The sequence below is a fragment of the Amblyraja radiata genome, chromosome 13 (assembly GCF_010909765.2).
Source record: "Amblyraja radiata isolate CabotCenter1 chromosome 13, sAmbRad1.1.pri, whole genome shotgun sequence".
Classification (NCBI taxonomy): Eukaryota; Metazoa; Chordata; class Chondrichthyes; order Rajiformes; family Rajidae; genus Amblyraja; species Amblyraja radiata.
This window is the reverse complement of record NC_045968.1, coordinates 50,271,557-50,284,320: the sequence shown is the minus strand read 5'-3', so window position 1 is coordinate 50,284,320 and position 12,764 is coordinate 50,271,557. Positions and strand designations below refer to the sequence as shown.

At 44.6% G+C, this 12,764-nt stretch overlaps 1 protein-coding gene across 1 annotated transcript in view; it reads left to right on the top strand.

The window, feature by feature from the left end:
- The window catches only part of LOC116980011 (SPHK1 interactor, AKAP domain containing), a 132,313-nt gene that overhangs the window by 86,169 nt on the left and 33,380 nt on the right, over positions 1 to 12,764 (top strand). Inside the window, exon 6 of the mRNA XM_033032069.1 lies at positions 10,215 to 12,733. Within this exon, the coding sequence (XP_032887960.1) occupies positions 10,215 to 12,733 (2,519 nt within the window). The remainder of the gene's footprint in view (positions 1 to 10,214; positions 12,734 to 12,764) is intronic.

The window sequence follows — 12,764 nt, the reverse complement described above, 5'->3', positions numbered from 1 at the left end:
GGAGGGCATCCATGGCAAGGAGCGGGGCACCGATGATGTGCTGAGCGGTTTTCACCACCCGTTGCAGTGCCTTCCTGTCAGCTGCGGTGCAGCTGCTGTACCATACCGTGAAGCAGGTGGTCAGGATGCTTTCGATGGTACAGCGGTAGAAGTTGGACAGGATCTGGGGGGACAGGTGAGCTTTCTTAAGCCTCCTCAGAAAGTAAAGGCGCTGCTGTGCCTTTTTGATCAGTTTGGTGGTATTGAGGGACCAGGACAGATGACAAACAACAATGGACCAGCACTGACCCCTGAGGCATACCATTAGTCACAGGCCTCCACTCAAAAAACAATCTTTCACCACTAATCTCTGCCACCATCAAACCACTTTTGCATCCAATTAATAGTTCACCCTAGTTTGCTTGTGATTTAACCTTCCAGAGTAACCTCTCATGAGGAACCGTATCAAAGGCCTCCATACATACTGTCTACTACCCTGCCCACATTGATCTTCTTGGATACTTCTTCAAAAAACGTAATCATATTCATGGGACATGATCACCCATACATAAAGCTGTACTGATTATAACTAAATCAACCTCTGACTTTCCAAATGCATGCATAACTTATCCCTCAGAATTCCCTCCAGTAACTTACCTATCACAGATGATAGGCTTACTTGTCAATACTACCTAGTTTTTCTTTGCTGCCCTTCTTGAATAAAGCCACAGCAATAGCCACCCTCCTAAGTGTGGCACAGTGGTGCAGCAGTAGAGTTGCTGCCAGGATGTAATCCTGACTACGGGTGCTGCCTGTATAGGGTTTGTACGTTCTCCCTGTGACTGTGTGAGTTATTTCTAGGTGCCCTGGTTTCCTCCCACACTCCAAAGAAGTACAGGTTTGTAAGTTAATTGGCTTTGGTAAAATTGTAAATTGTCCCTAATGTGTACGGTAGTGCTAGTGTCCGGGGTGATCGATAGTCAGTGCGGGCTGGAGGGCCTGTTTCCACACTGTATCTCTAAATTACAAAGCCTTCCTCCTGTCTTCTTGCATTTCACCAAGGCTAATGAAGATTCATGTTTCTCAGTCAGGACTCCCGCAATTTATTTGTATTCTAGGATATACCTAATCAGGCCTAAAGAGATTGTCTACCAACTTACGTTTTAAGATTTCCAGCACCTCCTCTACTGTAATGTGTACTATCTCAAAGCCATCACCATTAACTTTCCTGAGTTCTGTACTCTTCATGTCTGTCTCCATGGTAAATATTCAATATTCAAAACACATTGAATAATCACAGCTTGATATACTTGCCAGATTTCAGTGCAACCTGCAAGAACAGTGCAGAGTGTAAGGCAAATGTTTTAGCAGATGGACCTGCTTACTTATTATTCTTTGTAGCTCTAGCATTGAGCCCTGTGACAAGGCTCTTTGTTCCTGTGTTTGGTAAGTATTTGTGGTGTCCTAGCTGTGCCCTTGGTGTTTAGTTCAGGCTCCACAGCTCTTAACCACAAAGTGCTGGAGTAACAGTGGGTCAGGCAGCATTTCTGGAGAACATGGATCGGCGACGTTTCGGGTCGGAACGCTTATTCAGACATCCAGATGTTCCGACCCTAACTTTATGGGCCTGGGATGCTTGAAGAAAGGTCCTGACCCAAAATGTAGCTAATCCACGTACTCCAAAGATGCTGCCTGACCTGCTGGCCACACTGGCACTTTTTGGTAAACCAGCATCTGCAGTTCCATGTGACTCCAACTCTAAACCACATCGCGAGAATAGGTTATAAAGAAAATTAGTGGGGGAGTGAGAATAGTCTAAGAACCAGCGTTGACTCGATGGGTTGTGGCCTCCTTCTATATTGTAAAGAGATATGGAAAAATGGAACTCACCTGTAACTTCCCAGCATTTCATACCATGGCGGAGATCGCCAGTGGTGGAGCTCCAACCGTCGCGGCCTTGTCGGCTTCGGAAGCCGCGGGCTCCGGTAAGGAAGCGGCCGTTCCAGGTGTCCCAAGCCGCTGTGAGGACTCTCCCGACGCCGGAGCAACAGCACCCGGCGAGAACGGCCTGGAACATCGGGCCTCCGTAGAGGCAACTGTGAAGGCCTCAATAGGCCCGACTATGGGTGAACTGGGGTTGGGGACTGGACTTTGTGCCTTCCCTCATAATGGAAACCATTGTGGGGGGATGTTTTTATGTTAAAGATTCTTATTGTTCCGTTTCCAAGATGGCTGCCGGAAGGGAGAGTGAACGCTGGCGCGATTAGCTGCCGCTGCTCTCTCTTTGAATTGTGTATTGTTGATGTCTTTACTATTTTTATTTTTTATTTTGTTGTTGTTATCTTTATTTATTTATTTATTTATTTATTTATTTTTGTTTTGTTTCATTCCGCTTACATGTTTTGCAATTTGTTTACTAAATTGTGTAAGGTGTCCTTGAGAGTCCTTGAAAGGCACCCATAAGTATAATGTATTATTATTGGAAGCACACAGCATTGATGAATCTCGGGGTTGGTTTTGGTGTTATATGTTGTTGATTTCCAAGTTGTATTGAAGCTCCTGTAGATGTTCCTGGCTTTGTCGGTTCTGTTCCGGATGTCCTGACAAATTTCACCATCCTGGCAGATGGTGCTGTGATAATTATGTGCATGTTTCTGCATTGGTGAGAATATGGTCCTCTATCTGTGCTTGTAATGGTGAGGCAATTTGAAAGGTTATGCTATCTGTTTTGCTGTGGATATATTTAAGTCCTATTTACTCACTGAATGTTTGTCTGTTTGTTATTTCTTGTGTGTGGTGCTGAGCATGTGATAATATGGAGCATAGAATATAAATATGCCACTCATTGAGATCATAGAACATAGAACATAGAGCAAAGAACAGTACAGCATAGGAACCTTTGCCCTACAATGTCTGCACTGAATATGATGCCAAATTAAACTCATCTCCTCTGCCAGTACAATATCTATATCACATCTGATAATAGACACAAATTGCTGGAGTAACTAATCGGGACAGGAAGCATCTCTGGAGAGAAGGAATGGGTGACGTTTCGGGTCGAGACCCTTCTTCTGACTCATCTGATCATGACTGATTTTCAACCTCAACACGATTTTCCTATAGTATTCCCATATCTCTTGATTACCTTAATGTCCACAAGCTATCAGTCTCTGTTTTGGATGAACTCAGTGACCAAGCATTCACAAAACTCAGGGGTAGATGATCCCAGAGATTCATTGCCCTCTGAATGGCGGATTTTCTCTGAATATCAATCTCAAATAGAACTGTATGCCCCTTATTCAGGGACCATTTTTGGACTCCTAAACTAGGATAAACATCCCTCTGGGCCCAGCCTATCAAATCCTGCAAACATTTTTAAAATGTCAATAAGATTTCCTCAATACAGGCCAAATCTACTCAATCCATCCTTATAGACAAATCCATCACTTCTGGAACCACTCAAGTGAATCTTTACTATATTTTCTCTATATTGGTTCTTTGAAAAGAGATTGAACTATAGACAACAGACCAGATAATACTCTCACCTAACCTTTTCACAAGTGCAGCATGACACCTTTGTATCTGCACTTAAATCCTCCCTTAATAAAGCACAATGCACCATTTTCCTTCTCATTACTTGATGCACCTATATGATGGCTTCCAGGGACTTGCGTACAAGGAGTGCAGGTTCTGCTGCAAAGTCTTCACAGGGTGAGAAGAATGTGCTTCTGATGTTTTCTATTGTACACCACATTGTGAATCTGTGGAATTCTCAGCCACAGAAGACAGTGGAGGCCAATTCACTGGATGTATTCACGAGGGAGTTAGACGTAGCTCTTAGGGCTAACGGAATCAAGGGATATGGGGAGAAGGCAGAAATGGGGTACTGATTTTGGATGATCAGCCATGATCATATTGAATGGCAGTGCTGGCACGAAGGGCTGAATGACCTACTCCTGCACCTATTTTCTACGTTTCTATGTTTCTATCAGTAGCAGTACTGATGAAAATGCAAAGATTATCCTTCCTTGATAAATTCCTGTTTTGACATCAAAACTGAACTCACTGTATATTTGGAGTAGAAGCTTTGATGATACTGACTGTATGGAAGAGTTGGAGCAGAGCAGCAGAGGGAAGAATTAAAATTGTTTCTTTGGAAAGTTGAGCCAGTGAGTTTCCAGCCAGAGCAGCAAAAATGATTGGCCATTTATTTTTCAGAGCAGGATTTAGGAAGCATTTCAGACTGGTTAATTGTGAGCCACACCAGCAATAAAAAGAAACCACGGTGTAATGAAATGGCCCTTGTGGTGCAGCAGTGTTAAAGACTGAAGTTCAGTGACTGAGGACTTTGTGCTGAGGTTTGTGACGACATCGAACAGAGGTAATGTCCTTTACCTTTACTGTGCAGACTTGGTGCAGTTCAATTGGCATTTAGGGCAGTGGTACCTCCTCCTGCAGGATGGGGAGAGCAGGGAAGCTTCCAGTGAGCAGAGCTGTGGGAAGTGTGCCCATCTGCAGCTCCTGACTGGTTGCCTCAAGGAACTGGAACTAGAGTTGGATGCGCTCAGGATCATCGTGGATGGTGAGAGCTTTATAGATAGGAGGCTAGGATGGTCACAATTAAGGTGTAAGCTGCAAGTAGTTGGATGACCACCAGTAAAGATAAAGGGAGTGGGTCGGATTTCCCTGTAGCCATGCCCCTCAGTACTACTTATACCTCTTTGGGTACTGTTTGCGGAGAAAGACCTTTCAGAGGGCAGCAGCAGTAGCAATTGGGTCTGTGGCATTGTGGCTGGCTCTGATGCTCAGCCAGAACGGGTGATGCCAGGCAGAGCAATAATAATAGGAGACTTGATAGTAAGGGGGACAGATGGGAGCGTCTACAGCTGCAAGTGAGACAATGGGAAGGTGTGTTGCCAGGACTTGAGGGACTGAGATATGTATGGAGAGGTTGGGCTGACTCGGACTTTATTCCTTGGAGGAGTAAAAGACTAAGGAGTGATCTTACAGAGGTGTATAAAATCACGAGGGCCACAGTTAAGCACGCAGCCTTTTTTCCAGGGACAGGGAATCGGAAACGAGAGAGCATAGATATAAGGTGAGATGGAAAAGGGACCCCAGGTAGTGCGTATATGGAAAGAGCTGCTAAAAAAATGGTTGAGGTGGGTATTAAAACATTTAAAAGACCTTTGACAAGTACATGTACAGAAACGGTTTAGAGGGTTATGGACCAAATGCACGCATATAGGATGAGCTGTATCATGGTAGCATGGATGATTTGGGCTGATGGGCCTGTTTCCATGCTGTATCACTCTGTTGTATATGTATGCAGAACACTTCTGTGAATGCTGCCAAAAAGTCTTCTCAAAGTCTACGTGGAGTTGTTGTTTTGCGTTTTGGGTGTTATTCTGTTGTGTTTCATTAATATTTGGCTGTGCATCCACAATTTATGAAGAGAACAACTTGTTCTTTTCTGAAGAAACCATCATTTGTTTTCTTGGAGATCTTTGCTATAATTCCATTTGTCAAGTTATCTGGATCTCTATCCCTTTTGCAAACTGATGTTAAAATATGGGCCAGGATAGATGCTATTAACAATAAAGAACACTGCAGATGTTGTAATCTAGAACAAAACCTGAGGCTTCCTCTGAAATAAGATGTTTCCAATAGTGGCCAGAGCTTCAGAATTAAAGGATGGTCCTTTAGGAAGGAGATGCGGAGGAATTTCTTTAGTCAGAGGGTGGTGAATCTGTAGAATTCATTCCCACAGACGGCTGTGGAGGCCGTCAATGGATATTTCTAAGGCAGAGATTGACAGATTCTTGACTAGTACAGGTGTCAGGGGTTATGGGGAGAAGGCAGAAGAATGGGATTACGAGGGAAAAATAGATCAGCCATAGAAACATAGAAAATAGGTGCAGGAGTAGGTCGTTCGGCCCTTCGAGCCTGCACCGCCGGTGGGCGGCGCGACTCACGTCGCAGCGGCCTCTGCAGTCCGTCTGGCTTTTTATTATTTTTTGTCTCGTTTGAATGTAGTTTTTATTATTTTTCTTTTTTTTTTTCTTCTTTTTTTTTGTGTATGTGTGTGGGGGGCGGGGGGTGGGGTAAACTTTTAAAATCTATCCCCTGCACGGAAAACCCGACCTTTTCTCTGTCGGGTCTCCGTTGTCGTTGGGGCCTAGCACCGTGGAGCGGCCTCCAGCAGGAACGACCTGGGGCTCCAGTCGCGGAGCTGCGGATCTACTCACCATTGCGGAGCTGGCCGAGTTCGGAGTGGGTGGAGCTGTGGTGGCGCTCGGCTGCGACCCGACCCCGGAGATTCGGAGGCTTACCGCAGGTCTGGTGGACAGTGACACCGGGAGCCCGCGGGTCCCTGCTGGGAGACCGCTTTTCGGGGCTTCCGCAACGGCGACTTCACCCGCCCGAGTTGCGGGGTTGAAGAGTACCTGGAGCGGGGCCTTACATCATCGCCCGGCGTGGCTTGGAATGACTGCGGGACTTTGCTAGCGCACGCCGGGGGCTCCAACAACAAGGCCCGGATCGCGGCCTTGCATCACCCGGCGCGGCGTTAATGGCCGCGGGACAATTACCATCGCATGCCGGGGGCTTTGATTTTGACTCTGACATTGGGAGGGGAATGGGAAGTGCAGGGGAGAGATAAGTCTTTGCCTTCCATCACAGCGAGGAGGAGATGCGCTGTGATGGATGTTTGTGTAAATTGTGTTGTGTCTTGGTTCTTTCTTGTGTGTATGACTGCAGAAACAACATTTCGTTTGAACCTCAATGGGGTTCAAATGACAAATAAATTGTATTGTATTGTATTGTATTGTATTAATATGATCATGGCTGATCATCCAACTCAGTATCCCATACCTGCCTTCTCTCCATACCCCCTGCTCCCTTTAGCCACAAGGGCCACATCTAACTCCCTCTTAAATATAGCCAATGAACTGGCCTCAACTACCTTCTGTGGCAGAGAGTTCCAGAGATTCACCACTCTCTGTGTGAAAAATGTTTTTCTCATCTCGGTCCTAAAGGATTTCCCCTCTATCCTTAAGCTGTGACCCCTTGTCCTGGACTTCCCCAACATCGGGAACAATCTTCCTGCATCTAGCCTGTCCAACCCCTTAAGAATTATGTAAGTTTCTATAAGATCCCCCCTCAATCTCCTAGATTCTAGCGAGTACAAGCCGAGTCTATCCAGTCTTTCCTCATATGAAAGTCCTGACATCCCAGGAATCAGTCTGGTGAACCTTCTCTGCACTCCCTCTATGGCAATAATGTCCTTCCTCAGATTTGGAGACCAAAACTGTACGCAATACTCCAGGTGTGGTCCAACTGTAGTAGAACCTCCCTGCTCCTATACTCAAATCCTTTTGCTATGAATGCTAACATACCATTCGCTTTCTTCACTGCCTGCTGCACCTACATGCCTAATTTCAATGACTGGTGTACCATGACACCCAGGTCTCGTTACATCTCCCCTTTTCCTAATCGGCCACCATTTAGATAATAGTCTACTTTCCTGTTATTGCCACCAAAGTGGATAACCTCACATTTATCCACATTATACTGTGTCTGCCATGCATTAGCCCACTCACCCAGCCTATCCAAGTCACCTTGCAGCCTCCTAGCATCCTCCTCACAGCTAACACTGCCCCCCAGCTTCGTGTCATCCGCAAACTTGGAGATGTTGCATTCAATTCCCTCGCCCAAATCATTAATATATATTGTAAATAGCGGGGGTCCCAGCACTGAGCCTTGCGGTACCCCACTAGTCACTGCCTGCCATTCTGAAAAGGACCCGTTCACTCCTACTCTTTGCTTCCTGTTTGCCAGCCAGTTCTCTATCCACATCAATACTGAACCCTCAATACCGTGTACTTTAAGTTTGTATACTAATCTCTTATGTGGGACCTTGTCGAAAGCCTTCTGAAAGTCCAGATATAACACATCCACTGGTTCTCACCTATCCACTCTACTAAATTCATCCTCGTGATTGAATGGCGGAGAAGACTTGATGGGCAAAATGGCTTAATTCCCCTCCTATTCCCTATGAGGAGGGTTGAGCAGCATGTATAGAGGGAAAGTGTTTAAATCCACATTTTCGATTAAAATGCACATGTCTACATCTTACTAGAGGATCTTGGCCCAAAATGTCCACATACTCTTAGTTTCCACAGTCGCTGATTGACCAGCTGAGTTCTTCAAGCAATCAGTTTTGTTCTAGATTTTGCTGACTTAGCACTTACCTTGACCTATTGTCCATTCAAGAAGGTAGGCACCAAAAGCTGAAGTAACTCGGCGGCACAGGCATCATCAATGGAGAGAAGGAATGGGTGACGTTTTGGGTCGAGTCCCTTCTTCAGACCATTCAAGAATATAGGTCCACCTCCGATTATCCAGCACCCTTGGCTCCCGAGCCTTTCTGGACTATCTGTTTTACCAGACTAACAGAGGTCATGACCTTGAAGGGCCGAGTTTCCGGGCCATAAAGTTACTGGCGGAGGTCGGCTATGGGAATAGATCTGCTGGGTAGAGTTCCAGAGCCCTGTTCGACCTGCCGATCGGCGTGGACGTCCCAATGAGGTTGTGATCGGCTGCCTCACCCAGCCTCGGCTCCACATTTTTGGGCGTGGGGGTGGGGGAGGATTTTGTCTGGATTAAACGAGGGGCCGGACTGCAAGATGCCAGAAAATCGGTGGTGGACCAGTAACTGGAGCAACAGGAGCAGGCCATTCAGTCCCTTCCAGCTCCATCCCCATTCAAAAAGACATTTTACCTCAGTGCCATTTTCCACCTCTAACATTATATTCATTGAGCTAAAGACAAACCGCTGGAGGAATTCAACAGGTCAGGCAGCACTTATGGAAGGAAATGGGCAGACGACATTTTGGGTCAGGGCCCTTCTTCAGATGTCCTTCCACAGAAAGAAACTCTGAAGGCAGTCTGCAGAAGGGTCCCAGCCCAAAACGTCACCTATTCCTTTTCTCCAGAGGTGCTGCCTGACCTACTGAGTTACTCCAGCATCTTGTGTCTATTATCCTGTATCTAATCCCATTTGATATTTTTGTTTCAATGAGAACCTCTCATTCTCTCATTCTTAATCATAATCATACATTATTAGCCAAGTATGTTTTGCAACATACAAGGAATTTGATTTGCCACACAGTCATATGATTAAAAAGCAACAGAACACACAAAATACATTTTAACATGACCATTCTTCTAAATCTAAGTGAGTGTAGGCATTAGGGCAGCACGGCAGCGGTAGAGTTGCTATCTTACTGCGCCAGGGGCCCGGGTTTGATCCTGACTATGGGTGCTGTCCGTATGGAGTTAGTACTTTCTCTCCATGACTTGTGTGGGTGCTCCGGTTTCCTCCCACACTCCAAGGACGTACAGATTTGTAGGTTAATTAGCTTGGTATAAATGTAAATTGTTCCTAGTGTGTAGGATAGTATTAATGTGCAGGATTGCTGGTCAGTGCGGACTCGGTGGGCAGATGGGCCTGTTTCCTTACTGTATCGCTAAAATCTAAAAAAATAATAAGATGCTTATTCTCATCTCAGAGAACAAACCCCATACAGCCATCACTGCACCCAGCTCTGTATCATCAGCAAATGTGGATTCCAGTTCCCCTAATTGATATCAATTCCAGGAGCATTCACATTTTTGTAAGGAGTTGGTGGCTTGGTTCATCTCTTTATTGACATCAAGATCTTCTGCCTCTCAAGTCATCATTTCCTCTTTAAGCGGCACCCTCTTCTGCAATTCTCTGAAGTGCTTGACCCATTACATTTCTTGTCGTTAGGAGTCTGTGTTTGAATCTGATTATTATATTTGTTGATGTCAGCCATTTGCTATGATTTCACGATACTAATTTGACCTTGGTACCTCTTTTATGAGTTTGAAAACATAACTAGCCATTGGGTACAATGGAATGAGGCCAATTTTGGCAATCGTTGAGGGTCATTCAAAAACAACAACATTAATGTTAATTATCAACATTTTGGGGCAAGGATGAACAATAAATAAAGGTCAAATTGTATAAACACAAACAACAATAATTTGTGTAGTGGTTAAAACTAGTTTGAATAGTTTAAAATGCAATATTTGTATAAGATTCCCATTCATATATCACATTAAATATATATATCAGGAAGCAAAGAACAATATGTGAATCTAACAAATACTATGCACTTAAATGCACCATTTGTCTTTTTTTCCCCCAGATTCTCCAAAGATTGGTGGGTTTGATCCATTACAAGGCACAAAAAGGCCAAAAGTAAAATCTAAGGTGCTCCTGCAAATGCGACAAAACAAAGATATTTTATTTTGCCAAAGGTCATGCAATCTCCAAGATACTTTAGTGCACACATGTGCAGATGAGGAGAGCTCTGGAAGTGCCTCGTTGCTTTGCTGTGAGGCGAACTATGTGGCTGAAGAAGCAGATGGAGAAAGACTTCAATTCGAAAGAAATACACAGGAAGAAAGCCTTGTCTTACAATCTCCTCACAACGGCCATTTAACAAACTCTGCTCCGGAGTCTTGCACAATTGAAAGTATCAGTACGCATCTTCAGACAGATTCTCCAGCACCACCATTAGATGCACAGAACATAGAAGATAAACCTCCATCTCTGAAAGAGAATCACTGCATGGAGGGTAATTATGCTTCAAACTTAGCGGAGTCTGTTTTACAGGATGCCTTCATTAGACTGTCACAGTCAGAGCCCACTTTTACTACAGAAGCTGCAGTCAGCATCTCTGCAGAAAGCGTTGATGACCAATCACCCAGCAATTCAACAGCATGTATAACAAATCCTCCTTGTTCATGGAATGTACTTCCCAAAATTGTTATTGTACAAAGTCCAGATAATTGTGAGAATGCTTCAGAATGGCAAGAACCTTGCAGCCCTACAATAACTTCCTGCTCAGACTCTGATCTGTTAAGTGGTACTCCAGTTGATGTACAGGAGCACATTGTTAGCCAGAATAATTCAGAGTCAGCTGGTTTGCCTCCTAGTTCTATTGAGGTAGCTCTAGTTTGTGCAGCAAATGTCATAGGGACTGTTTCAAGCCCTTATATCACTGAGGGTCTACAGCTGGACCGAACCTCATATGATGTAACTGAGCATTTGCCTTGCAATGGAAAAAATGGGGATGGAGCTTCGCTCAGTGGTTCTGAATGTGGAGAGATGAGCTTCTCGTTCTCTTCAGCTCTCTATGGTGTAACCCAGGTGGCCAGTGTCATAGGAGTTGCAGGGTTAAGTGACGAGCCAGACATGAGTTTTTCTGCTGCTTCGAGCGGCCTACTGTCTGCAGCAGAAACTTCTGCTGCAGTCACCCTCCAATGCAGTGTGAGTGTTGGCAGCAGCCTAGAGACATTTGCCCATAACATTGCTGAGGTGTTGTTCAAAGAAGCAGCCACCGTTCTTACAAAGCCTGACAATTGCAGAAGTGTCGGTGGATTTATGGAATCTGTGGACCAAAAGATAATTGAAACCGTGACAAGACCCAAAGTCTCTCATTGGGAGGAATTGTTAAAGGATGACTTTGCCTTGAATATGTCGAATTTAATTCTAAAACATTCTTTTGAAGAAGCAAATAGCAAAGTGCAAACAGCACATCAAGAAAAGGAAAATAATTTGGGTGTAAATCCAACCAATATATTAATTGAAAATGTGAATAAGTCTCTCTTCAGTATATTATATTTCACTTGCAGGAAAATCAAAGAAATTGTCGGGCACAATGATGTTTCTACACTCTTTCAAGATGATACGATGATAAACAGTAAGGATTCAGAAACCAACAGCAAAGAGGATGGAGATTCAATTTACTATAATGTCAGTGATAGTGTTGAAAATGTTGGTCATACATCTGCTCCTCACGGGAACCTGGCAGATCCAACAATCCCGATTGAGAAAACAAGTGTAGGGCCAGATTTGTCACAGCAGGTTAACCTGAACCCAACCCGGCTTGGCGGCAGACGAGGCAGTGACTGTGGAAATATTTCACCCACTTTGACCAATGCACTGAGATCAAGGAATACTGCAGCTACTGGTACCAATGTTGTCGTCCCACAACATCAGCAGAAAATATGTGACAAAGACACTCATTCATCCTCTATTGATGCTATTGAGGTGGGTAGCAGACAGGGTGGTGCAGTTCAAGGTCGTACATGTAATTATGCAAGCACACTTACAGACATGAGAGGCCAAAGTTACCCTGATAAAGACCAGAACATTCTTATCACAAATGCACAAAGTACATTAAGTCCATCTAAATCTTTATTCCAAGTTGAAAAGTCAACAGCTAACGACCTTTCAATAAATGGTTTTGCTGACCATGTATCCAAAACGGTTGTTTCCATGGCAACAGAAATGGCAGCCATTTGCCTTGAAAACACAAATGCCAAACAGCCGTGGTTCTGTCCATGGAAATCAAGGTTTGGTGACCATGAGCATTTCATGGTTCCACAGTCATCCTCAGCAAGATCTCTCACCAGGAGTAAAGACTCTCAGCCGACAACAGCCAAGAGACTTAAGCCACCAAGACTGAGTGAAATCAAGAGGAAGACACAAGAGCAACCTGAGCTAAAAGAAAAGCTAATGAACAGAGTGGTTGATGAGTCATTAAACCTTGATGATGCCTTGGACCAAATTAATAACTTTGCCCAGGAGGTAACAGCTAAAATAGTGAACTCGGCTGAACTAATGGTGATGGACACTGTGAGGCAGGGGCAGGGCAGGGCAGGGGCAGGGGCAGGGCAGGGCAGGGGCA